This window comes from Rhopalosiphum padi, chromosome 4 (assembly GCF_020882245.1).
Source record: "Rhopalosiphum padi isolate XX-2018 chromosome 4, ASM2088224v1, whole genome shotgun sequence".
In the NCBI taxonomy this organism is placed as follows: Eukaryota; Metazoa; Arthropoda; class Insecta; order Hemiptera; family Aphididae; genus Rhopalosiphum; species Rhopalosiphum padi.
The window spans coordinates 35,737,068-35,763,646 of record NC_083600.1 but is presented as its reverse complement, the minus strand read 5'-3'; the positions used below and the strand labels follow the sequence as shown (position 1 = coordinate 35,763,646).

Sequence of the window (26,579 nt, the reverse complement as noted above, 5' to 3'; positions counted from 1 at the left end):
ACTAGATAACATACTACAAATAACAAAAATAGTATTATTATGTGATCAGTAGGTACCTAAAAAAGTTTAATAACAGTATATATGATACTCTGTATATTTTTATATCAATGAACGTTCGATTTACTTACTACTTAAACTACGTGATACTTGAATTTACATTACCCTCTTCCATTTGACATTAGTTAATTCTCGTTTTAAATCCTACATATTATGTTTAATTTCGAAATCGTAAAGTAAAACCTTCAAAAGTTAATAGTGCCTATTAGTACATTCGCATAATGTATTGTAAACATGTAAGGATGATTATAATGTATGCAATTATAATAATACAGCAGTGTTAAATTCAAAAATGTTAAGCATACGTCTACCGTAAGCAATTGTTGCATAAAAATAATACTATTTACCTACGTACATTAATTTACAGTTTTGTATGTCACTGTATCTAGTATGCTTCGTATCAGCTATTACTGGAAGTTAAAAATTACTTGAGGGTCAAATTGATGAGAACTTACGACTTTTAGGGACAGACATTAAAAAAAAAAATTTCACAAAGAATGTAACAACAAAGATATATCAAGTGATAAGTATATTTTATTATATTGTCATAAGGAAAAAACTCTAAAATTGGTAACGGCCAATATTGTGACCCGAACAAACCCTTTTTGTATGGACACTGCAGGTATATTTACAAATAATTATTCGTATAATTGCTTGTTTAATGTATAATATGCATAAGAACATTGTATAATAGCAAGCACGTCATAATGTTATAGACTTGATGAAATTATACAGAAACAGAATAACCTTATATATAGTTACTTAATTATGATATCCGATGTTTATATAGAAGTGCTCCGGAATGGAATGCATTTTCACGGTCTTGTATCCGTTTCCGTAACATATTATATTGATATAGGGGTGTAAAATAGTTGTTGGATTACATCACAACAGAAACCATACCTACCATACCACCTATATTGTTTGGTTTTAGGCGTCACGCAAGCGCTTTTAGCACGCTATAGGTAGACCAAATATAAATAGTATTTTTATAAAGCCTATCGCAGATTGTTTGGCAATAAATTAAAGATAGTTCATTTTCTTTTCTTTACAATAAAAAGATACATGTATACATTATACATGAAGCTCTTCAGCGATGTTTAATTTATCAAACATATTATCATTTTAGTGTTATATATACCAAGTATGTCGACCGTCACTTTTTTTTTAATTATGCTTTTATTCTTCTGATTTTTAGATTCTGAACGGAGTGATGAATGTATTGATTTTACAATGTATGTTTTTTTTTATTTTATTTTTTCTATTTTTGTGTCTGTCATCACGTCTTAGAAAAGTAATAGTACTTTGATTTTTAATTTCAGCCTCTCTTTGAAAAGGAAAATGAATCTAGTTGGTACTTGGGGGGGAGGGGTCAAAAGTAAAAAATTTTCATTATTTTTCAAGAGTATCAGGAAAAACGGGAATTTTTACGCATATCCAGTTTTTAATAAAATTGGTTTTTTTATTTTGCTGTAACTCAAAAAAGAATCATTGTAAGTACTTGAAATTTTCACCAAATGTTTATACTAGTGTTACCTGTTTACAATTAAATTTTCAAAATATTTTTACTTTTTTTAAGCTATTTATAGAATTGAAATTTTCGATTTTTCTAAGTTTTTTTTTTGAAATGCCTATGAAAAAAAATTGGCACTCCAAAAAATCTTTAAAATTTAATATAAGGTTGATTATAAGTTGTACTTATCGTAGTAAAAAAAAAAAAAATCAAAAATTGTAATTTTTGTTTATAAGCATTTAAAGTTTAAATGTTTACAAAATATGAAAAATCCCAAAAATTTGCAAGGAATTTTGAAGTTGAATATTCATAACATTTTTGTGATTTATACCTAAGGTTAGAAAAAATGTGTAGTAAAAATTGATTGAGTATAACAAGTACCAGGCTTAATATATTACATATTATTCTTTTTATATAGAATTATTGTTTAAAATTATTATCTTTGGTAATTAATGATTGAAATACGATCAAATTTTGGTTATAATACATAAAAAATGACAAAAATATTATTGTTTCAAAATGATGGTCTTTATTTGAAAATAATAGGTTTTTATCACTAAGGTATCGTTATAAGATAGAAATTAAAAAAAAAAATCAGAAATTGATTTAATATAAAGCATAAAAGAAAGCAAGCATACTTAGTGAATCACCCTGTATTATGATATTTAAAGAAATTATTATAATATATAATATAGGCACATATTATAATATTATGTTAAAATGAATATTAAAATCTAAAATAATTTTAAAATACCCACATACATATAACGATTTCCAGAGGGGACTATTTTTTTTAAACAAAGTGGTCACTTGTTTATTAGGCATCATACAGCTAACAAGATGAAAATAACCTCGGAATCATATAAATTATGAAGGACAGAAAAATGAAAAGACCGACTAGAAAAAAATAATTTTATCACTTCTATTCAAATGAGCAGGAGCATTCAATTTTGAAAAATAGTCTTAGGTAGGTAGGTAGTATATGGTATATCATTATTGTGCATATTTATAAAACAAATCATATAAATTATTTAATTAATTAATATTCTGAATTGATAAATTCTATTGTAGTATTAAAATGTTATTATACAATATGAATAAGTAAAATGTCTTTGATATTATTAGTTTTATTTTTAATCGCCTTTACTAGATAAGAAATTTGAACGTTGTGCACGATGTTTAATTATTTTGGAATATGTGAAAAATATGTTTTAATACAATACAATTCCCTACATTATTGACCATTTCTGCACAATGCTGAAACAATGTAAACTTTGTCCAGTAGCGCGTGGTGCACGAGAATTTAGATTAAATTGTTGTCGAAATTAACATTGCATCATTACGACGACGTGTGTCTGCCTGATTTTACTCATGAAGTTTATAAATGTTTACTTGAATGGTTAAAAATAATCAAAATACTGATGATAATTTAAACAATTTCAAAACACTTTAAACACTTCTAAGGTTTCTGATGAATAGTAAACTAACATTAATATTGTTTATTTAAAAACATCGTTTATCAATTGATTTACTTATAATATCATAGAAATTAATGTAAAAACCATATTTATAACCATAATTATATTTTTACTTCAGTTATCTTAGTCTCATATTTTTACGTAATGATGGTTGTTTACAGTTTTGTATGTTGAGTTTTAGCTTACCGGGAAGAGAAAAATTCTCCTCTGATATGTCGTTATTATATAAGTAGACCTGAATAAATATTAGGTACCTATTTTACCTATGCTATTATAGCAGTAGGTAGCAAAGTTGTTTCTATTATTGATTGTTGATAATAATTTTCTTACAAACTAACCATAAGCTAGTTTGAAATTAAAAATAATATATTTTAACAAAAAATCCATTCATAAAATTCATCCAAGTCAATTTTTCGCTTTTAATTTATCTTCTCTATGTAAGACGCTGACTACTACAAGAATATTTCTTATTTGTAAATTTGGAATGGTGTCTAATTATTATCGTATGTTTTAAAATAACAATGTATGTTATTGTTTCAGATATGTATCAAAATCATATTTATTATGTACATTTATAAATAACTTTTAAAAGTCTTATGTTATAATATTATTATAGAATTCAGAATTGTATAGTATATTGTGTTAAATAGATGAAAAAATTATTTGTTTATTTTTCTTTTGGAAATACACCACCTACTACCAACATTTGTATAAAGTTTCTCTATAGGAAAAGTTAAAAGCGTTTATTATTTGTATTTATGGTTTTGGCATAACCTTTTTAGAACTATGCCAAACATAGAATTTTTTTTGTTTCAACAAAAGTAATTTTATTTTCTTGACACATGTAATACTTTCCTTTTTGTATTTAGGTTTTATTATTAAACATTGTACAACAAAGCAAACTAAAGGCGCCAACTGGAATAACATAAAAATACAATTTATATATTTAAATACATCGAATATTATTAGAGGGCGCAACACTTGTATGTACTATTTTTCGACTCAAAAAACAGAAAATGAATATCCGTTTAATAGTGTTCATTTATTGGATTTGTTTGATTCGGGTATAGAAACTATTCGTCTTATCGTTTAATATAGAAAAATTATGAAGCATTTGAAAAATACTATACATATTATATTCAACTACCATTATTACAACAATTGTTATTATACTCATGGTTATTTTAATAATTCATGTTCTTAATTTTCATCTGACATTTGTTCCGTTTCCGGTTCCGGTAACGGGATTTTGTAGTTCCAAAGGTGAACTCATTTAAATCCGTTTCGCTGGCTCTGTTAATCGACAAATTGTGAAAATCCATAGGAGCCAAACAAACTTTGAAAGATATAAGTAGCTTGAACAAGATGCCCTAGAGACGGGCACAGTAATAATTTATTTATTGTTCCTTCGTTGTTTTCGCGTGTCCAAAAATTGTTTAGTACCGCCAGTGTCCTGATACTCTGAACAAGCATTTTCTAATATGACTTAACATCTACACGAATTTATTATTCAGGTCGAAATAATGACATGGTCAAACCATTTTATCGCCCCTCGTTATCCCCCGGGCATTGAATTACTTTGGCACGGACATTGGCGTTTTAATAGTGAAACCTTTAAACGTGCGCGTGGAAGCTTTAGTAATAGCGCCGAGACCCTGTAGAGGTTTTTATACTTGTCTGGGGAGAAGAAAAAAAATTAACTCGTACAATACATTATACATACTGTACATTGTTCATTTATAAGTACTAAAGGTAAATGATCATATTAATTAATTTCTCGGTTCGTTAAATTTTATTCGCAGGTATATCATGAAATTGACTCGTTTAATATAATATAGCATACCTAGGCTACCTAGCTACATATCACACTTTTGAAAAATTTTGTTCCACGGAACGTGATTTGTGATGAATTAGTTAAACTCCTTGTGCACGTTGAAGTTTATATTATAATTTATCACATTTAATTTTTAACCTATTTCACGAGTTTGGTAGAAAATATTTAAACTGTAGGTTCTTAAAATATTTTTTAAAATATAAGAAGTTTTGAAACATAAAAGTAGGTCAGTAAAATGTGTTGACATGGGTAACGACATTTCCCAAGATAGTATTATTTTTATTTTTTTTTTTACTATTGTTGGCCTATACCGACTTACGAATATAAGAAGTTTGAACGATGATAAGTAACATAATACCGTATTTAATATTAATAATTTTAACATTCATGATTGTTTAAACATATTATAATGTACAAAATATAAATAATTATAATAAATATCTTTAATATTTGCTTGAATAAAATATTAAAAAATATTTATCATCTTATCGAGAGTGGTATTGAAAATCATTATACTAAAATATATTACACAATAGGTATTTGGTATACATTTATTATTTGACCATTTATCCTGCTTATATGAATAAGTTTTTTTACTTAGTATGTTTTGAGGATTAAGAAATAAATGTATGTCTAGTTCTAACAGTAAAGTTGGGAAATCGTATCAAGAAAATTATTAGAATATGCATTTATTCGAATAAAAGTGTATTCAAATAATTTTTTTTTACAATTGGAACAACAATTTAATCGAATAAGTTTCAAATATACAGTCATTTGAATACTTTTATAATAACATATTTGTATAATAAGTTTAATCTCATAAAATAACGGGAAAATTGTTTAAAAAGTAATGTCTTAATTTTTCTTGTACAATGTTATTTATCGCCGTAAAAAACGTGTACATAAAAATTAAATAAAACTGTAAAATACACATTGACTGATTCTTGGATAATGCAATTTGATGCTTATGTTATTTTGTAAATATAATATAAAAAATAAATAATAAAAATGTGGAAATAAAATTCAAAACAACATATTTGACTATTTAAAATAATAAAAAGTGTATTGTTATCACAGGATATTATTTAAAAATGAATTTTTATTTACCATTTGAAGTATTTGAATATATTTTTTAGGTATTCATTTTTTTATGAATATTATAAAATTAAGAAATAATTGTTATACAAATATCAATGATTTAATAATAATAATAATAATAATGTAATAAAAATGTATATTCGCATTTATTTTCTGCATAAAACCAAATGGTTTTTTTAACTGAACTTGAGTGTTAGATCGTATGATGAAAAATAAAAAAAGAATTATTATTAACTAAAATAAAGATCATTATACCATTAAAATTATATTTTACTAAAAAAAAATTATAATTTTTTGGGTGTATTGTTAATTTTAAGTAAGCACGTTTAAACTTCGTCTACAATAAAGCGTTTTATTTTGTATGCGATTGTTGTGAAGGTGTAATAATAATGTTTTTATTTTATTTTTACTGAATGTGGCTGGTAGTACTTCTAACACCCTTATACGTTCATTAACTGCCTGAGACTTTAATTGGTTGGAGCGAGTTAAATTGCTCAGAAAAATAATCATTTGCTCAAGAGTACTAATTGTAAATGGGTTACTAAAAATATGTTAAATCGCATTTTTATAGCGGTGTTATACCTATAATTAGTGCTCATGGAAGTAAGGCTAAGATTTATTTTCACTCAAATAACATTATTATTTGTAAATTGTTTCAAAATAATAATTTTAGTATACGAGTACAGGTCAAAAGTGTGATACTGGTGAGCCTATGGGATTGGCTTGAATATTTCAAAAAGGATAAGTTTGTTTATCCTGTAAACTATTAGGCTTTAAACAAACTCATTTCACCAGAAAGACACTATGCAACTGGAATTTTTCAACTACGTGATGTGGTTTAATCAGATGTGTTGTTTCAGATGTAATAGTGTAGTATGTAATATAATAAATTAAAACTCGAAGAAATGTGTTTTATAAATTATTCAAATCTTAATTATTTTTAGAAACAATGTGATGATGTTAAAATTGTCCATGGATTATATAATACATAATATACAATTATATAATCGTGAAAAATACATTTACTTTTATTTAAGATAATATATACATGTCATGTATATTATATTTACATTTGTAAAGTTTAATTTTGATGGATTACATAGAAGTATTTTTCGGAAATAATATTTTACTTATGAATTTTATTAAAAACATTGAGTTAACAAATTTTTTTTTTTTAATTGTTCTTACCAAAATGGGAAATATATTCACTTAGGTATGCACGATTAGGTAGCATTATTGACTTAATTTTAATTGTGAATGACACGATAATTTACGATATATATTTTATAACAAAACAAAAATGTGTATATGTTTTTTATTGTTCCAAGATTCATTTTTTATTCTTGATGTTTTATTTATTAAAGTAGTTCATGTTATGCGTGAGTGAATTATATCTATAAATTAGTAGGTAAGCTTAACAAGTAAACATAAGCAACATTAAATTGAGTGAACTTCAGACGTCCAAATTGAAAGAAATATTTTGCTTATTGACTGTAATAATTGGTTAATGTCAAATGTCGATATTGACAGGATAATTTCAAATTTATTATTAGATGATTCTCGATGAAAAGTAAATAATTTATATGTCATAATGAGAAGCATCCAGATGATATTGACAATAGCCATTGTTATAATGTTAATTATAATTTTATGAGCGGCACATCATAATAAACTATAAAGGAAGGTACTTTTTTCACAAATACATGTTGAATGTAATACTATAGCACAGTATTTGCTCAGTACTCCTAATGATGGTAATAAAGTATGTTTTCCTTTTTCATTTTATAAACCTAACTAACATTATAATATATATTTACATCAATATATGTTATTTGCGTGTATTTATGCCTTATACCTAACCTAACCACCTTAATATACAAATAAATACCTATTGTAAGTTAAAAAATCAGTGAAAACATTTGAAGTTTTTTTTGTGAATAACTAACAAATTATTGGTACATTATGAACTTTTCAAAAATACCACTATATTTAAGGCGAACTTATCTAGTACAAAATAGTAATCGTTAGGTATGAATCAAAACCAATAATATTATACCTTTTAAAAAAATAGTTTATTTTTATTTTTTATACATAATTTTTAAAATAAGATAATATTTATTTCAATAGTTGTTACCCGGTGCTCGGATTGGGAGGGGGGCGTAGGCGGACGGGGTTCGCTTTCATATTTTCATAGATGTCAGCGTCCCTTTTCATTTAATTAAGCGAGGAAAAATACTAACTTATAGTACCTTACTATATGTGCAGAGGGTGTGGGGGACGAAGTCCACAACTGGTTATTTTACAATTTATCTGCTATGGAACGGTGTTTTCTGAATTAAAACCAACGTTCGTCCTCAATTTTTTTTCCAATTCGAGCACTGTTGTTACCAAGCTCATGGGGTTAATCGCAACGTTTCTTAAAAAAAAATTTTGGTTCGCAGTACCAGATATAGGTGTATATTTTTTTAAGTTTTGTTATTCAACGATATCCTTCTGTCATATTTTATCCGAGTAACATGTTCAAAAATATCTAATCACAATAAAGCTCGGCGGCGGACCCGTGGGAAGCGAACGATCCGAAAACCATATGGCTGCACGTTAAACAAACAGTATATGCTGTCGACGACGTAGCGATCGGCCAGGTCTCCGTTTATTTTTCAGTGCTTTAGGGCTTTTTCGCTTTTATCTTTTCTTTACAAAATCAACGGAGTAGAGGGTTGTTTATTATGGACTTTGTCGTGCAGATGTGGAGTATGTGCACTGCGTGAGCGCGCGCGTTCACATCATATGGTTTGATTATGAATGGAGTTGGGAGAAGCCAATATTATTTTATTCCATTCAAATTCTCATTATTATTAATAACTTATATTATTGTCCCGTAAGCCTGCATTCCGCTGGGAAATTATTGTCTCTTCGACTATTTTATTATACAACAATAATTGCTTCACGTCGATAATATTTTTTTCATTTGCCCGTCAATGTAGTAGTAGCGTTATTTCATATCGGCATGGTTAGAATTGACGTGCAATGACTTACAATTTCTGTTTTACTCCCCCCGGATATCCGGTTGAATCGAAAGAAAAACTGGTGTAATCTTCGATTAGTCGTTTATCTTCCCCGGGGAGTAAAGGATAGTTTCTCGACGTTCGATGAAGTGGAAACAAAGTGTTGGTATTCTCTGTGGACTTTTACTACTATGAAACTTACGTACATATTTATTTTATGGCAATAAACCAGTTTGACTATTTTTATAAATAGTTGTTTTAAATTTTTTTTTTAAGTACAATGAAGAAAACTAGAACTTTATATTAAAGTTATATAAATTGTGTTTGGTTAGGGATTTTTCTTATGTTTTATTGCTTAGCTTCTTTTTATTAATTTGTTTACTATTTTTGTTGTTGTCTGTCTAAGAGATTACCATTAGCGTTTGTTCAAGTTAATGACTAAAATAGCATACGTGACTACTTAATTAAATCATCAGACAATTTAACTTGATTATGATGATACTTAAAGTTTAAAAATCTTCATAAGAATATTTATATATTTAACATGAACTCCAATTTTGAGTTGATGAACGCTACAATTTATGCTAATGAATTCTAAAGATATGTGCTTTTATTTTCTATGTAACAAAGAGAAAACAAGTTGCATTAAATAAGGTTGACTTATAAAATATGTATATACAAAGTAGTTTTCAACTATCTTTGAAAGGTGACTGAGCCCTTATCTCTAATAAGTTTACAAGCAATAATTTTTAAGTATATCACAACTACAAAATATATAATATAACAACTCAACTTAATTATAATAATTTATATTAATCGAATGCACTATAGGTTAGCTTAAAATAATACTTAATAAATATAATAAAAATAATCATTTAGATAACGCTTTTACGTGTCAAGTTGACTGAAAATCATAATTCAAAAGAATACATAATAACATGTAAATCAAATTTGCTTTATATTGATTGTTGCAAAGGAAATATTGTAATGGATTTACAATACTGCTCGCATTTTCCTTACAAAACAATTTTTGGGTTGATAAAAGAAACTTATAATCATTATTGTTTCGAACAGAACTTTAATTTATTGGAAATTTATCACACGTTGTACTTTAGCGAATCATCTTCCAAATATTTCATTACTATTGGGATATTTGAGATAAGATAATCACGAAAAATAGCACAAACGCCATAAACTTACAGTAAAGCAATTTAAGTGGGCGAGTTTTGATCTAAATTTTGACCATTTTCTGGTTTACTGAACACAACTTATAATCATTTTAAAATACGGTGTTTTATAATAAGGTATTTAGGTTTTAAAACTCCAAAACACATAACCACATATTATACGAGATTAAATTAATTAAATTATTCTTATTACATTTTATACAAATTCAATAAGATTTGATATTTTATATCAATAAATTTTAATTACCTGACGGTCAACTTAAAGATATGTTTAGCACCGTATAGGTGGCTTAGTGCTTACCCAAATTACGATAATTATATACTAAATACCAATTTAATTCAGGCTTATAAATACTATAAATTATTATAAGATAATTTCAATCAAACATTCACGATTAAATTTTGGTTTTATGTCAAAAAAGGGGATTTATTTATTATTTAGGTATATCAAATCAGCAAGAGCCTAATTGATAACACGTTAATTGTCAAAATTATTCAATATCCCAATCTTAAAATTATTATAAAAAATTGATATTTTTGTCGGGGCGGACTCATAGAAGTACACAAGTTAAATTTTAACTAAGTTTATTTTATAAGTCCGGCCCTCGATTACTATACCCTCAATCAATGTGCCCAAGCAAAACGCATACAATGATTGATGGAGAAAATAGAAACAATATTAAGTTTTATTTTCCATTTCTTTGTAGACAGTCAGCTTTTATACTCAGGTTGTCAAAACCATTAACGGAGCATAAAAACCAAGTGTATAATAACACAATTTAAGTTTAATTATATGGACTTAACGATATGGTTAGACTTGGACAATGTAGTGCAGATTGGTTTTGATCTTACGATATCATTATGTTCGACAACGCCACTGTGGCCGTCAACGGGCAATCGAGTATTGTCCTTATCGCGTGTGTTCAATGAGTTCGCATTGCCATCGCCGACGCGGTAAGGACCTAACCCGTCTCTGTAAAAAAGCATATTTTTATCGTATTCGTGCGTGTGCAGCGGTCACGGACGAACACTGCGATATTATTGTAGCCGCACCGATTGCCTAAAAATATATACGCGTGGCCAATATATTATATGTATATAACACAGAAATATAAATACAATACCCCCGTGTCTCCGCGTCTATACGAGTGTACCATATTATAATATATGATAAGCAACTATTCGTACCGCGGGACATCGAATCGACGTATTTTTGTGGCATTGGACTTCGGCGGACGGGAAGTGTAATCGACACGATAATAATAATATCATGTGATATATTGATGATATTATAGTATATCATTGTATTATAGGTATATTAATATTATGGGTATAACGCACGCAGTCGAGACCGTTGTTCGTGCCGCGTAGACGGAAAAACGAATAATAATATATAATATCGGCGAATCGTCGAAATATCGATACGTTCGCCGTTTTCGCGAGTAATCGCGCACTGGGACAGAAACATACGATCCGGACAGCCGTCGACGACGAGACACCACTATAGATCGCGGGGAGTCGTGGAATGATTTTTTTTTTTTACCGACCGTATGACGCTAGAGCAAACGCGGCGCGTGGGAGTACGTACGCGACGTCAACGGCGGAATGGTACGAAATCGATAAGGATTACCTGAACGTATGGACACGTAAATAAACGTATACATGTATTATATATGTACGCGAGGGGTAGACGAGAATAGAAGTGCGCTATATAGTCGTAAAATATCATCGTAGAGAGTTAAATAGTTAAAATGGACAGGGGGAGAGATAATATAAATTATCGTTTGCATTGTGAAAAATCCTAATCCAAATGGTCCGGATTCGAATTATTTTGATATTTTTTAATGAGATACTATAAAAAGGAATCCTTACGTTATGAATTTATTTCCGAGTTTTTTTACCGAGAAAAAAATGTAAAATAATTATTTATATTATAAAAAAACACTAAAAAACTTATGAAATTTTAACAGCATATAAATAGCTTAAATTTAAATACTTCTGGTTATCTTCTAGTCTGAAACTTTTCGTTGCGAACAGGAAATTATAATTTTATAGTAATAATGGAATATTTTGGTTTTTACTATTGATATATTTTGAGTTAAACAAAGAATTTCAGATTATTTGAAGTGAAATTATAGTTATCATAGGTATATAAGAATATAAAATGTAGTGAAAATTTGAGAACTTACACTAATTTTATTTTTATTTAAATAAAAATAACTCAAGAGCAACGATATACTAAAATTTCAGTCATTTTGACTTAGACAAAAAAATGTTATCAGTGATAGCTTATCACGTACAAATAGTTAGGTAACAGTTGGTAACAGTTAATAGTTCCTACGGAGATTCAATTTTGAATAATAATTGTCCTGATCATTTTTTAAAGTTTTATGAATTTTTTACTTTTAACCTCCCAAATCACATACTAGATCTAATTAGCTACCGGAAATATTCACAAAGTCGTATTTTTAATGTTCCTAAAGGTGACGTCAGACACAAAATAAAAAAACTAACCTTACTGTTATAAAGCCAATACATCGCACCGCTCAGACTTCAAAATATAAAACGACTATCAGCTATAGTGATTATTTCGTTTAACGAACAACGATAATTGCTTGGCTGCAGCTGCATGTAATGTATACCTGATACGGTAATGGTAAAAGTTGGTCAATTTTATGTTACCGGTTGATTTTCAATTTATGGTGGACTAGATTATTCCCAAAACTCGGACATTGTCGAGTCATCCTCGTTAAAGTGATCATCGTGGGAGGCAATAGTTTAGTAGTGGCCGCACACTTATGTCTCGTAATAAGTATATTATATTATACGCGTATCGTTCGTATGCGCAGTTTCCGAAAGGTCAGCGAAGAGAAAAACGTTTCATTCATTTTACGTTAAATTCGTAACTCTCGACCGTGTACGGACGCTATCGACGACAACGACGACGACGAAGGCAGCGGCGGCGGTGCTGGTGTGACCTTTACAGTAGCTATAGTATTATACCTATATTGTATATGTATTATTATTATTATTATTATTATTATTATATGTACGTATCTATAAATAAAAATCGCTAACTTTAAAAAAACTGCAAAAACATTTTTTGCAGAAGGTTCACATTGTATATTACAAAATTACAATACACCGTTTTTTTTCGTGTGATCGCAGAGCGTAAATTAATGTTTTCAAACTTGAATTATTGACACGCGCATACGTTTTATTATTATTATTCTTATTATTCTAATACGGTACATGATAAATCTGCTCACGTGAACGTATATTTACAGTGCATTTTTTTTTCGTACCTACCAATTTCAACTCCTCGGCAAACGTTCAATAGGCATATTATTATTCTGTTGAATTGATTGTATAACGTATATTATACTACCCGTATACAGTTGTTTTTATGTTAGCGTATGCGTTTTTGTTGTTCAAGATTAATAGCACACGCCGACATGTTTTTTATGAGAATATCGAAACCATGCTAAATCAAGTCAGACGTTATTATTTTATTTCGCGATACTTTAGTTTAAGTGGTAATTGATTTCAATAATTGAAAAAAAAGTCTTTTATAACTGTGTAAAACAGTGGCCATAAAATCTCGCCTGAAGGTGTGATGATGATATTGTATAACAAAATTGAAAATTACAGATTCGTTTACATCCCCCCTTTTTTTGTTGTTGTTAGTCTCGTTAAAACTTTACTCGAGTTAAATTGGCACCGTTGTTAATGTCTTGGTGAGCTTGACCATAAATTTAAGTGACAGTGTTCATTCGCAAAAAGCCTAATTATTGTTGACGCTTAATTAATCTTACCTATAGAGACGATAGAAATTATGATAGTGATGATGATGACGATCTTATAATGGGTTCTAACAAGTATGACTATTTTGTATCTAAGCGTATCGTTTAATTCATTGGCTATTAAATATACTTTAAGATTATTTTTTACAGTTGTTTTAATATTAATTTAATTTAATAATATATAAGAGCCGAAAGTTTTCATTTTTAAATATTAACATAATTTTAAATACAAATAAAATAACTTATTCTCTCTATTCGCCGAGAAGTTTCTGTAATCGTAAAGTTAAGATTATAATTTATAGCATTTTAAAATATTTATGAAGAGAGTACCAAATAATAATATGAATTTTTAAGCCACCTATACGCACAGCTTACACATATAGAGTATTGGTTTAAAGAATATATACGCTGTATGCGCCCAAACAAAATTACGAAGTATAGAAAATAAAATGTTATATTAATTTTTTTTAGTCTGTATAATAACGTGTAGCTGAAAACCTAGCTATTTTTTTTGTTTTTTTTTTTTTTGTTTTGGTCCATTCGGTAACTACATGCAAATGCTAACTTCCGCACCCTAACGACTTTACGTAGTATTATGTATACTGTTTTAATAATTCTGTCATAATGTTATGCTAATACATATTATGACCGGACGTATTTACCATAATTATTCTTACACGGGTAAATCTTGACACAATGTTCGCATTACTAATTTCATCTTATCATGTCTTATAAGTTATATACTATCAGTCATAGTTTCTCATTAGTTATTAATGTAAAAGTTATGACAGTCACTAAAAGTCATCTGTGTGAATGTATAATCGACAAATTGACAGTAATAATATCTAGTTACTAGTGTTATAAATTATTATAAATTATATGTGACAGGTATTACAGGTATCAAATATAATACATTTAAACGAAAAAAATATTGTTAACTAAACCACCGCGTATCGGTCTAATTACATCGTTTTCGACATTATTATACATTATAATTTATAGTGCTTACTACATTATAATTTGTAAGAGAAATGGTAACATTATTTTTATTGTTCCGTACTGTATGGTAAATATTAAACAATATATACCTACGGTTAAACAATAACCATAGTTAAGAGTAGCTATTCATCCGTTAACCCTAAACCCCTAAATTCGTTTTTAGTTATTATAATTAACAATTATTATTTCATTCAAAATTAGTTCTGTCTTTATGTACTCACATTTTGGAAATTCCAGTCTAGTTTGTTCGGCCCACCGCCATTTGCCTTGTAAGTAGATGTTATCCGATTGACGCAATCGAATAGGACGCATTTATGAATAGAAAATACAGTTACATATTAAATATTTGTTTGTTTGGTAATTTCGACGCGTTCGAGTCGCTGTGATGCGAACGCTAATGAATCATATTTTTATTTTTATCAAAAATAACAATAATAATAATAAAAAAAAAAATGTAATGGAATAGATTTTAAAAATTTATCAGATTTGTATTATTTATTTAGTAGCGTGTACTTGATAAAAAAATTCTAATGAATCGCACATATTTTTATTTATATTTTACTATTTATATTTGTCCAGCGCGCACATTCAGAACTTTCCGTGTTACAGCGCGAACGCACACTATGAATGAGTAACGCGACGCCGTAGCCAATGCGGTACTGGTGGCGAAATCTGTAATTATTATGCGATTCGGACACCCGGTAGTAGTAGTACGCCTTTTTTCTTCTTCTTCGTATTCTTTTTTTCTACGCTCCTTCTTCTTTACAGCTGGTTAAATTGTACCTTTTCCCTTTGTTTTTCGCCCTTTATTTATTTATTATTATTATTATTATTTTTTTGGCAAACAACCACAACCACTGTCAAAACGGTATGCAAATGTTTCAAATGAAATTCTATCTTTATTCACTCGGTGTCTTTATTTACCTGATAATAATATATTTATATTTTTTTTTTTTACTGTTTTAGATTCATGATGGTGTAGATACTGTTTACAATTATTGAATCGATTGTTTAAACACTATTGCAGTAATTATTATAATTTATAAGTACCATAATATATTTAAAAAAAGTCTGAAAAACTTTACATTGACATATTTTATAAACTATTTATTCTTACTATTCAAATCATTATAATATGTGCTTATATAGTAACAATAAAATATAATAAAAATACTGCAAACGTGTCGTAAAAAGTAAAATTATAAAATTATATTTTATAAAACTCAAATATTTTATCGTTTTTATAATTTGTACAACCTTACTTCCTAATTAATTATCCAGTATATAATGTCATATTTATTGAAAAAATGTTCAATACAAATTTAGGATACTAAAAAAAAAAAATGATTCAACGTACATTATTTTGATTAACGGATATTTGTATTTAATAATTTAAAAAAATATATTTACATGTTAAGTATATTAAATAAACAATTATAAAATGTTTTTGTCAAAACTCAAAATCATGTTACACTGTAATCATTAAATGTTTATTAGTTATCTAGTTATCTATATAGATATTTAATGTGGAAGTATTTTTTGGAATATTTTATTATATAAACTATCTCTATTTAGTATATTTTAATTATTTGTAATAATTATTAGTTATTTTATCATTTTATACCTACAAAAAATATATTCTTGTATAATGTTTAGTTGATTAGTTAATTATCAAATATTCTACGACAATTACGTATAAAAACGTTATACAACGTTTTTTAAGTATATGTTTCTGTAACGAATGTTGGATGTTAAGCTTTAAATTAAATCATTCTATAGATAGACATCTTTCTATATAATGTCGATTTGTTGACCATGACGTAGACACGTAGACGAGGGCGTATAGTATTGTGAGTAATTAGAGATAAAAAAAATCTTGTTTATCCACTATTTATGATGTTTTATGTAAATATTAATTAATTTTAAATCCAATATTTTAGTCTAATGCACTACCATGTACAACTTCATCATATTGATTTGACGGGAAAAGTTGAAATGTTTTTCTTGAACGAATACAATAAAATTTCTAATACATCTATATTACATAATATATACATGTGTTCATAAAGTATATTGTATTATATGCGAGTGTTTTTCATAAAAAAAAACAGGTGGTGTTCATTCTATGCATTGGTTGTTTTTTGTTTGTTGAAATGTCCAAAGTAGAATGTAGATAGGAATTTCATTTACCCGAACGACTCTGGGAAAATACGCTTGCAGAACAATATGCAAAGGAAATTTTATTTGGGATGCGGAAAAAACGACACAAGTTTGCCAGTTAAATTGAACTTTTTCAATTTAAAAAAAAAAACAAAAAAAAAACGAATCCGTTCCTCCGCACAACAACACAACTTTTTTGACAGCCAAAACATCGGTCCACTTGGCCAATAGAGTGCCAGCGGTGTATTCAGTGTATATTTTACATTTATACATAAATCGAATAGTGTTAAATTACCTAAACGAGTAAAATAAGTACCTATAATAATAATAATGTGATACAAAATTAATAGCCTAGTAGTTCATACACAATAGTGACTCGTTTAGTTTCGTTACAATAATTGGACGACCTCAAAAAAAAAAGGGGAGATAGATAGTTAGAATAAATTAAAGGGGCGAGAGAAAGAGATGGGATTGAAAAGGTGAGAGAGAGAGAGGAGAAAGAGGAAAGAGAGATGTTATGTGTTTGAGAGAGAGAGAGTGAGAGGGTGAGAGAATGAGAGAGAATAAGTGAGCGAGAGAGTGGCACGCCGGCGTTAAGGGTTCAAAATCAACAGGTACATTATGGAACAGCTCGCCCGATCTGCAATTGTGTACCGATTTCTTTTTTTATAATTTTCTTTTCTGTCATCTTGATAAGCGTTGTGTACAACGGTAGTCGTGGTGTCTTGGTCGTCGGCGCATTGTAATTATATATTAAAGTACTACACGCTAAAACACACTGACGTGAACATTTATTTATTATTATTATTTATTTTTTTTAGGGGTTGGGGAAGAGGGCGAGCGGCCTTGCGTATTAAATGTCAGCGCGTTAACCTTCACGTTTCGACATGTGATGTTGTTGTTTTATATTATCGCGTTGCGACAGACAGCTATAGGCAGCTATAGCGCGTGTTGGTTGTTAGATTATGTTATAGCAGGTATGATATAACGAGTAACGGCGGCGACAACGTTTTTAACAATATTGTGTTTTGTGAACAGCATGCTACGTATGGCCCAATTATACACACACACACACACACACACACATACACACTTACATCATATAATATATTATATATATATATATATTATAGCTAATCGAATCGATAAGGTTCGCCTTGGCCTACAGAAAGTCCAAGATTCTTCGCACACAAAATATATTAAAATAACAAATAAACGTATTCGTATATGTTCATAAATGTACATATACACACTAACTCACACACTCACACACACACACACACACACACACACACACGCACACACACACACACACACACACACACATAACACCCTTTACTCTCTCTTTACACAAACATATATACCATCAACATCCCACCCCATACGCATACATATAGAGACGCACGAACACACGCGCACACACACACACGCACGTACGCACACACATACACACACATACACAAACACATACATGCACACACATTACAATAACGTGTACTTGAAAATATTTAAATGGGTTGGTTATGTGGTCGCCGAATCGATAAAAGTGGAAGCACGCTGTGTAGAGTGTGATAGAAAGGGTGAAAGAAAGAGAAAGATAGAGCGAGTGAGGGGGCACCGAGAGAGCAAGATGGGTAGTGTGTGTGAGAGAGAGAGTATGACGCGCGCCTGGTTTTATCCCGCCACTGCACTACGCATCAAAAGGTTACCATGGAAACCAGTTAATACGACCACTCTCCGCTACCACACGTCGTTCTATCACGTCTATTCTCTCTCTTTCTCACTGTTTTTCACTCGCTTTCTCACCGCCGCCGCCGCCGCCGCCGCCGCCTTTTCCGCCCATCACCAACACTACCACCCACCCCCGCACACGCACTCTTTCCCGTGAACTATCCCTCACCGCTTGCACTGGCACCGATCCTGACAATCCACCTTGCCCCTTACCGCTGTGGTCCCTGTTCCACAACGCGTCAACCGCGCGCACGTCATTCCCCCGGCCGCCAATTTAGTCTTCATCTCGGTAAAATCTGTCCCGTGTCTTGACCCCTACACTCGCCCCGTCGAACCCTTTTTACCTCTTTCACTTTTACCTTCCAATTATTATTATATCTCATTTGTGGAATGATGGACGGCGTGGTTAATGCGCCAAAGGAAAAAGACGGAACAACGAGATGGAATATATAATATACAACGACGACGACGAGCGAAAAAGAGAAAGGGAGATACGACGAAAAAACAGCTATGAAGCGCGAGACTGTGTGAGAGAGAAAGAGAGAGAGAGAGTGATTGAGAAAGAAGAACGGGGAAAGTAGAGAAAAGGCTCACGCATTTATATCGAATAAGTCTTCGGTTCTTCCTCGTCGCCCCTCCGTTGACTGCTATCACGTCCACTCACCTCCGACCCCGATAATTCATGCCACACTTAAGAAAACGCGTCATTTTTTATGGGCTCATGAATTTTAATCGCGACTTATCTCTTACGGACACCACACGTACTTTTATATGTGTTTCGGCGTTTCATATATTCCGTACTCCTTCGTGGTCTGCAACCGCGACAAGTAAGGGGTTTAATTCCCATATTTCTTTTGATCAATGTGATCGTGTATGCGCGAGTGTGTGATGTGTGTGCGCGCCATCGTTATGCATAGACCGCTACAAAAAACCAAGTATTTCAATATGAAAATAAAAATACATATTTTGAATTTTTCCAATGTCAAAGGACCTTTGCCGTTGTATACGTAATGATGGCAATACGATTCTGTAAGAAAATGTCTGTTGACGAAGTCGAACCTAATCTGTCTTCGTTAAATTTAAAATAGCTGGCAAGTTAATATTATATCGTGTTTTCATCGAGTAAATAAATATCGAAATTGAATTATTGCTGCAATCTTAGTAAACAAATCGAGTTAGAAATCTTCGTATCTCGGTGTGATATTTTTATTTTGTCGTCGAATTTCGCCGTGAATTAGTTTAACACAAATTGTTTTACACGGGGAACGGGATAAATATTACGAGTATTATGAGTGCATATTATATTTTTAATTTCAACTAATATGTATCCTATACAATATAATATGTATATTGTATGGTATATTGTAAATCAATTTGATTGATCACGGCATATATATTTCAATTCATTTTCCCGTACCAATGTGTTTTTGCTGGCATGCATTTTGGTACGCTATGTAATAAATGTATAGATCACCGATTACTAGTTAATTAATTGTCAACTGAGTGAATAAGTTCCACTGGTAGTGTGCGTTTACCGGTATATATTAGTGCTTAACGTCAATGCTGATTTATCACATCGATTATATTCACTGCGTTGCTATCTGTTTGCATATCCATCCGCCAATATCCGTTTTCCTCGGTCTCGTTTAACATTATAATATATGGTTCATCATAAATATTGTTATGTCGGCTACAGCTTATACTTTATACTCACATGATGTACGTTTTATTCGATGTTTTGCAATAATAATAATAATAATAATAATCATCAAAAAACTAAAACATTAAAAACATTTTATAATACACTCATTAAATTTTATAAGCAATGTACGTTTACAATTTTGCAAACTCTCAAAATAGAGCGTAGCCTATAACACATAGGCTTTTCGAATGAATAACAAACGTGTCTTTAGATAAAACCATTGAGTATACATTGTGTTTACTTTTACAATTCACAATATATTCTATAAAGTAATAATGTATTTAAATATTAAATTATTACTGTGATATTTTTATGAATTGTATAAAAAATATTCTTATAAACTTTGATAATTGTTTTTTACCACTCCGTTCGACTGTAATGTTTACTATATAAATATGCCGTATTCTTAATAAATACAAACAAGTCACATATTAGAATATTGTAAAATATTAATTATTTTAGTATGTCAAACAAGTTTCAGTTATTTTTCACATTATGTTCGCGGCCGTCCTTAAGATTTACGGGACTTTCGGCGAATAAAAATATGCTGGGCCTTAATTGTAGATTAATTCGAACTAAATAGAAAAATAATAAAATATATTGTAAACTAAAAATTAATAATAACAATATGACGTTTAATCGTAGAAAGAATACATTTTTACGGTAGCCTTTTTTATAATTTCAAATAATTGGTATTTTTGATGATATTACTATAATACGTATTAAATAGTATGTATTTTATGATAATCGATAAATTATTTTTGATTCGTTTTGTCGTTATCTGTTTCCATATTATTATTTATTGAGAATCAACGGACATTTAGTTGACCTAATTGCGTGAACTTGCGGTAATGAAGCCATGCTTTAATTTATCCATACTGAAATTAGAATATTGTTCGTGGCTTGTAATTTCGCTTAGCTTTACTTATCCTATACAGTGTTTTTAAGGCCTAATAAATGCTCGAATTCCTATAGCATCTAGTAACAGAGCGAGGTGGTTTAAGGTTAAATTGTTTGACGAATTTCTATGAAACAGATAATAACCTATAGTGCCCAGTATGAAGCTTAACGAACCAAGTATTGTTTGCACAACTTTCCTGCGTGGCAGGCCATGTTCGTTTGTATTTTCCTAGTCTGTTCATAAATTATATTAAATATACGTGTAAATCGACTGGTGTGTTTTAAGAATATGTATATAAAATAGCTTACGAGTAAATGTATAACGTTTATAAATTGTTTTTACTAATTTAACAGATTATTGAATAAAGTTTAAATTATAAATAAAGTAATTTTTATTTTTATAAATTTTTAATGTTTTTGTACGTAGGTATAATGCATAACTGGTATTTTATACTATTTTTTTTTCTTTTTATGTATTATTGGTCTTTATAACAACTTGGCTACAAGGATATTAGTTACAATTACTTAGATAATAGAATATAATTAGTGACAGCATTTAAAAGTTAACAATTTTCTTATTTTTCCCTAGGGTTTGGACCAACTGTATCATCAGGACTTTCGGTCATCCCGAGGTTTATTCGATCCTGTTCATATACGATATGGCTATATAATATTCTACTGTTATATATAAATGTAACAAAAATTCGTATGTTTGTTACGTGTGTGTAATATCTACAGTAAAAAATATTAGTATATTCGTGTTTATATTAAAACCAAATAATCGTTAAAAAAATTAAAGCTAAAAAGATAAAATTAAACAGGGTGATTCACAAAGCATGTTTATCCCCATTTTATCTCTCAATAGCGAATTTTTTAAATTCCGGTTTTTTGTAAATTTTAAGTATATTAAATATAATTTTGACGTATCTATTCAAAAGTCGTATTAAAAGTTCTGAGGATTGGAACTGGGAAAATTTTTAAAAATTATAAAATTTTATTAAGGTTTTATTAATTAGTATAATTGCTATATATTTTCAAATAATCTTAATATCATGGACTTACAATCCTTTGTACACAAAGTTAAATAATTCAACAATTATTCATTAGGATTTCGATTTAGTCACATCAACATTTGTCAAATCATGTGCTTAACAGTTTTCAGTAAAAAATGTTAGTTTTTATTTGAAAATATAAGCTACAGGATACGACTTAAATAGCACACAATTATAAACGTTATCTTTAATTAAAAATTTCGAGAATCAAAATTTCCATGAATTCATTATTAAAATAAATACGGGGAGGAGAGCATGCTTTGTGGTTCACCCTGTGTATTTACTGTGGGTATTGTTATTTTTAAACGTTGTAACTTTGAAACTAATCGTTTAAAAGAATTTTTAACGAACGCAATTAATAATTGAATCGCGTTAAGTTTTTAACTATATAACAATATAAACGATTGGAATTTCTGAGAATTTCATTATATTTTTATATAAAAGTGTGTTTAAAATTGTTTTTTTATTAATCAATTGTTCGTATCTATTTGTTTATTTCTGAAGGCAACACATTGTTTGTTAACGTATTTATTTTGATTATAACTATGCTAATAATATACACTACAGAGGGCTCGAAAGTGAATCATATCCTCGTGACATATTCGCTATACGTTATTTAATAATAACTAGTCGGAATGGTACAAATGGAAAGCTTCTACAAACTGATCAAATCTTCGTTTGGCATTGTATATTTAATGAGAATTCATAGTTTTGCAAAATTGCACGTGTGCACATTTATTGAGTGAATATACTTTTCAAGATTAGCTTAATTAAAACATACGTCGTGTAACTGTGTAAGCAGAACACATATCCATCGGATATTCTTTAGATATATTCAATATGAATAAACAGTACAATAATGTTATACGAATATGACAATATGTATAACGATAGTGATTTTTAATATTATCATATGCACATGTTATGTTTCAGTTGGACGGTCGTATGTTGGCGGGTCAAATGAAGCGTGTCAGCGGCGGGGTCGGTAGAAATATAGCGGACGCTTTGGGCCGATTCGGACACGATGTCTGTTTCTTGTCCGCTGTCGGAGACGACTCGAACGGCGATGCGATAATCAAATCGCTCGATCACATAGTTAGTATACATTTTTTCATCCGCGCCGTTATATCTTACGCGTTTTCTATACCATCAATACCGTTTTTATAGAACACAGACAAGATCGTCGTTGCCGGTGATCAGTCGACGTCTTGGTGCGTGGTGTTCCAGGACCGGCATGGCGATTGCATGGCCTGCATCGGCGACATGGAATGCCACAAACGCATATCTATTGACTTGGTAATTTACGGGTTTGGTTCATGTTAGATTATAATTTGTAATTAAATTCCTTTTGAAATATTATCGAAATGATTTAATATTGGGCACGCGAGGTAATCGCACGTTAGGTAGTATACCTAGTATACCTGAAATTCTCAGTCGAATAAGTTGTTCCCTATGTTAATTGAGTTTCTTGGTACGGTCGGTGTGATTGAATTACTTTAATCGTCAAGTTAATATTTTAATTGTTTCGACTACATCGAGTACTGGATTACTCAATTATAACCATTAGTTTTAGGGCTTTATTCATTTATAGTATTTTATCTATGTTGTAATAATAGAAAATAGAAATTAAGAACTTAGTTTTTTTTTTAAACATATTTTGATTTATCATACAATATAAAAATTAATGAATTCCATAAAATTAATTGAAATGTATAATTTAAACAAAATACTAAATATTAAATTCCCATATGATTTTATTAACGATACGCATTCAATATTCATTTATAACATGTATATCCATATATACATAATAATATAATATAATATTAAATATACATATTTTTTTATTATTAATTTTTTTTTCGCAACTTCATCGGCAATGATTATTACTTACATTGTATTTTCATATTATTTTAATGTAAGATTACATGTATTACAATTTACAATAATAGTAGTTAGTGTATATAATAGAGTGGACAATAATTTTTAATAGATATTTACATTTTAATAAGTACAATTCCTATGATTTAATCCGAGTGCCAATTATATATATATATAATATATATTATAATGTAATGTAAATTATAACTTATAATTTATTATGTAGATATTAAAACAATAAAATATGCTGCCACTTATTTTATATTTAATTTAATTTCTTAAAAAACTTTTATATATTTATATACATAATACATACTTTCCTTATGCTTATTCACATAGGTATCATATCTTTAAGTGTAAGGAAATAAAAAGTTTATTTACTTTAGTTTTTATGATTATAACAAAAATAATGCAAGTGTTATTCAAATAAATCTAAGTAGGTAGTAAAACATTCGTTTAAACTTAATGACTTGATAAAAATTAAAGTTTTTGTAATTGCTTTTATTGTCTGAAATAATATTTACTTAGCGGACTATGAATTTAAAATGAATTATATGGTACTTAATATTTTGTATATTTCGTTTAGTTTATAATAATAAAATTGTTTTATTATTTATTGTGAAGCTAAATAAAAATTAAAAGAAATTCATCTAGAAAGTTGTCAAATACGATCATCGTACAAATATATAACAATGTAGAATACAATTACTCGAAAGTTTATTTTCAATTAATTTTATCGAAAAGTTTACAATTTGAAGATCGAGTCGAATCAAATGAAACACAATGTCCCATTATATATTTTTAAATTGTTATTGCTAATAGTTATAACTTACATTTATCTCATAGTTCTAAAACAATCAATTTTGGTATTAGTACAATAACTGTTAGCGTGTCAAAGTCACTTTTAATTAATTTTATTTCATTTTAAAATTATTAATGCTTAACATTCAATTAAAAAAATAATTAACACATGATGAGGATTTTGAGCGAATAATTTTACAGTAATGGTTGATTTTTATTACTCTTTTAAGTTTATACCTCTTGTAGTGTTAGTGACTAAGATCAGTAATAATAATCAAAAAAATACATTTTTACGTTGATCTATTTTTTCCTTTAATAATGCAGTCATTGGAAATCTAAATTTCAGAAGTTTTTTGTATAATTAAAGACCCTATTTAAAAATTTTTAAGATTTGAACACGACTTGTACTGCTTAAACAGTATCCCACCGTAGTAAAAACTTCTGTTATTTAAATTATTTATTGGATAATTTTTCTTAAAATATCGACGTATTGGATTCGAAATTTCAATTTAGTTTTTGTTATTTAACATTGTGTACTAAGAATGATAGTTCAGTGATTTCGGGTACTATGGATGCTGGGGTAATTTGAAAATTGTATTAATTATTATTAATCTATCAAAAATTTATAATTTGTAATTACAGTTGAAAAGTAAAATAAATACTATATCCAATGTTGTATGTATTTTATATTTTTGAAAACTATTTTTAAGGACTATTATCTTTAGTGTAAATATTTTAACAACTCAGAGACTACAAGCTTGAATTTTGAATTAGTTACATTAAAATGCTCAAAAAAGTTATTCACTTAATAATTTACAATAAAAAGAGTTCTCGTTCGAAATACAGACATTTTTGTATATCACGATCACTATAGGGCACTCCTTAAGTAATACAACATAATTTTACTTCAACTCATGTTACAAACTCAATGAAATTTTAAATTCAAATAGTTCTAATATTATTTAAGATTAATTTAGGTAATCTGGTATATTTTTATTTAACATAAAATTAATTTTAAATATTAAAAAAAAAATCCAATCTCGTGAATTTCTTTTCAATTATATATGCTCAATTGTCATAGATCGCTGTGGTAAAAACTGTATTAAAATAATTTTATGAAAGCTGCTACTAATAAGTTACTTGCATGGTCGAACTCAAGTAGGTCAGAATATTAAGGGTTGTAAAGTATAATATGTTATACTATTAATAGTTTTAAATTATTAAGTAAATGTCTTCATTTTTATTAATAATGCTAATTTATTCAATTTTATTCTATCTATTTTGTTATAGATTAAAACAATACATTTTTTGCTGGAAGTTAATTACGCTTAATAATCTTATAAAGAACTTATTTGTGTTTGGGGTTTACCATGTAATT

General features: G+C 28.8%; 2 protein-coding genes across 3 annotated transcripts in view; one reads left to right on the top strand and one right to left on the bottom strand.

Moving 5' to 3' along the window:
• The window catches only part of LOC132930169 (uncharacterized), a 134,130-nt gene that overhangs the window by 53,308 nt on the left and 54,243 nt on the right, over nt 1-26,579 (top strand). The window contains exons 9-10 of the mRNA XM_060995885.1: nt 23,453-23,614; nt 23,687-23,815. Coding sequence (XP_060851868.1) covers nt 23,453-23,614; nt 23,687-23,815 — 291 coding nt within the window. The remainder of the gene's footprint in view (nt 1-23,452; nt 23,615-23,686; nt 23,816-26,579) is intronic.
• Nucleotides 1-26,579, bottom strand: part of LOC132930172 (uncharacterized) — a 101,767-nt gene that overhangs the window by 51,157 nt on the left and 24,031 nt on the right. Inside the window, exon 1 of one of the 2 annotated variants that reach the window (XM_060995887.1) lies at nt 15,196-15,611. The exons of the other annotated variant lie outside the window; for it this stretch is intronic. The gene's annotated coding sequence lies outside the window, so the exon portion shown is untranslated. Of the gene's footprint in view, nt 1-15,195; nt 15,612-26,579 lie in introns of those variants that run through there. 2 annotated transcript variants of the gene reach the window in all.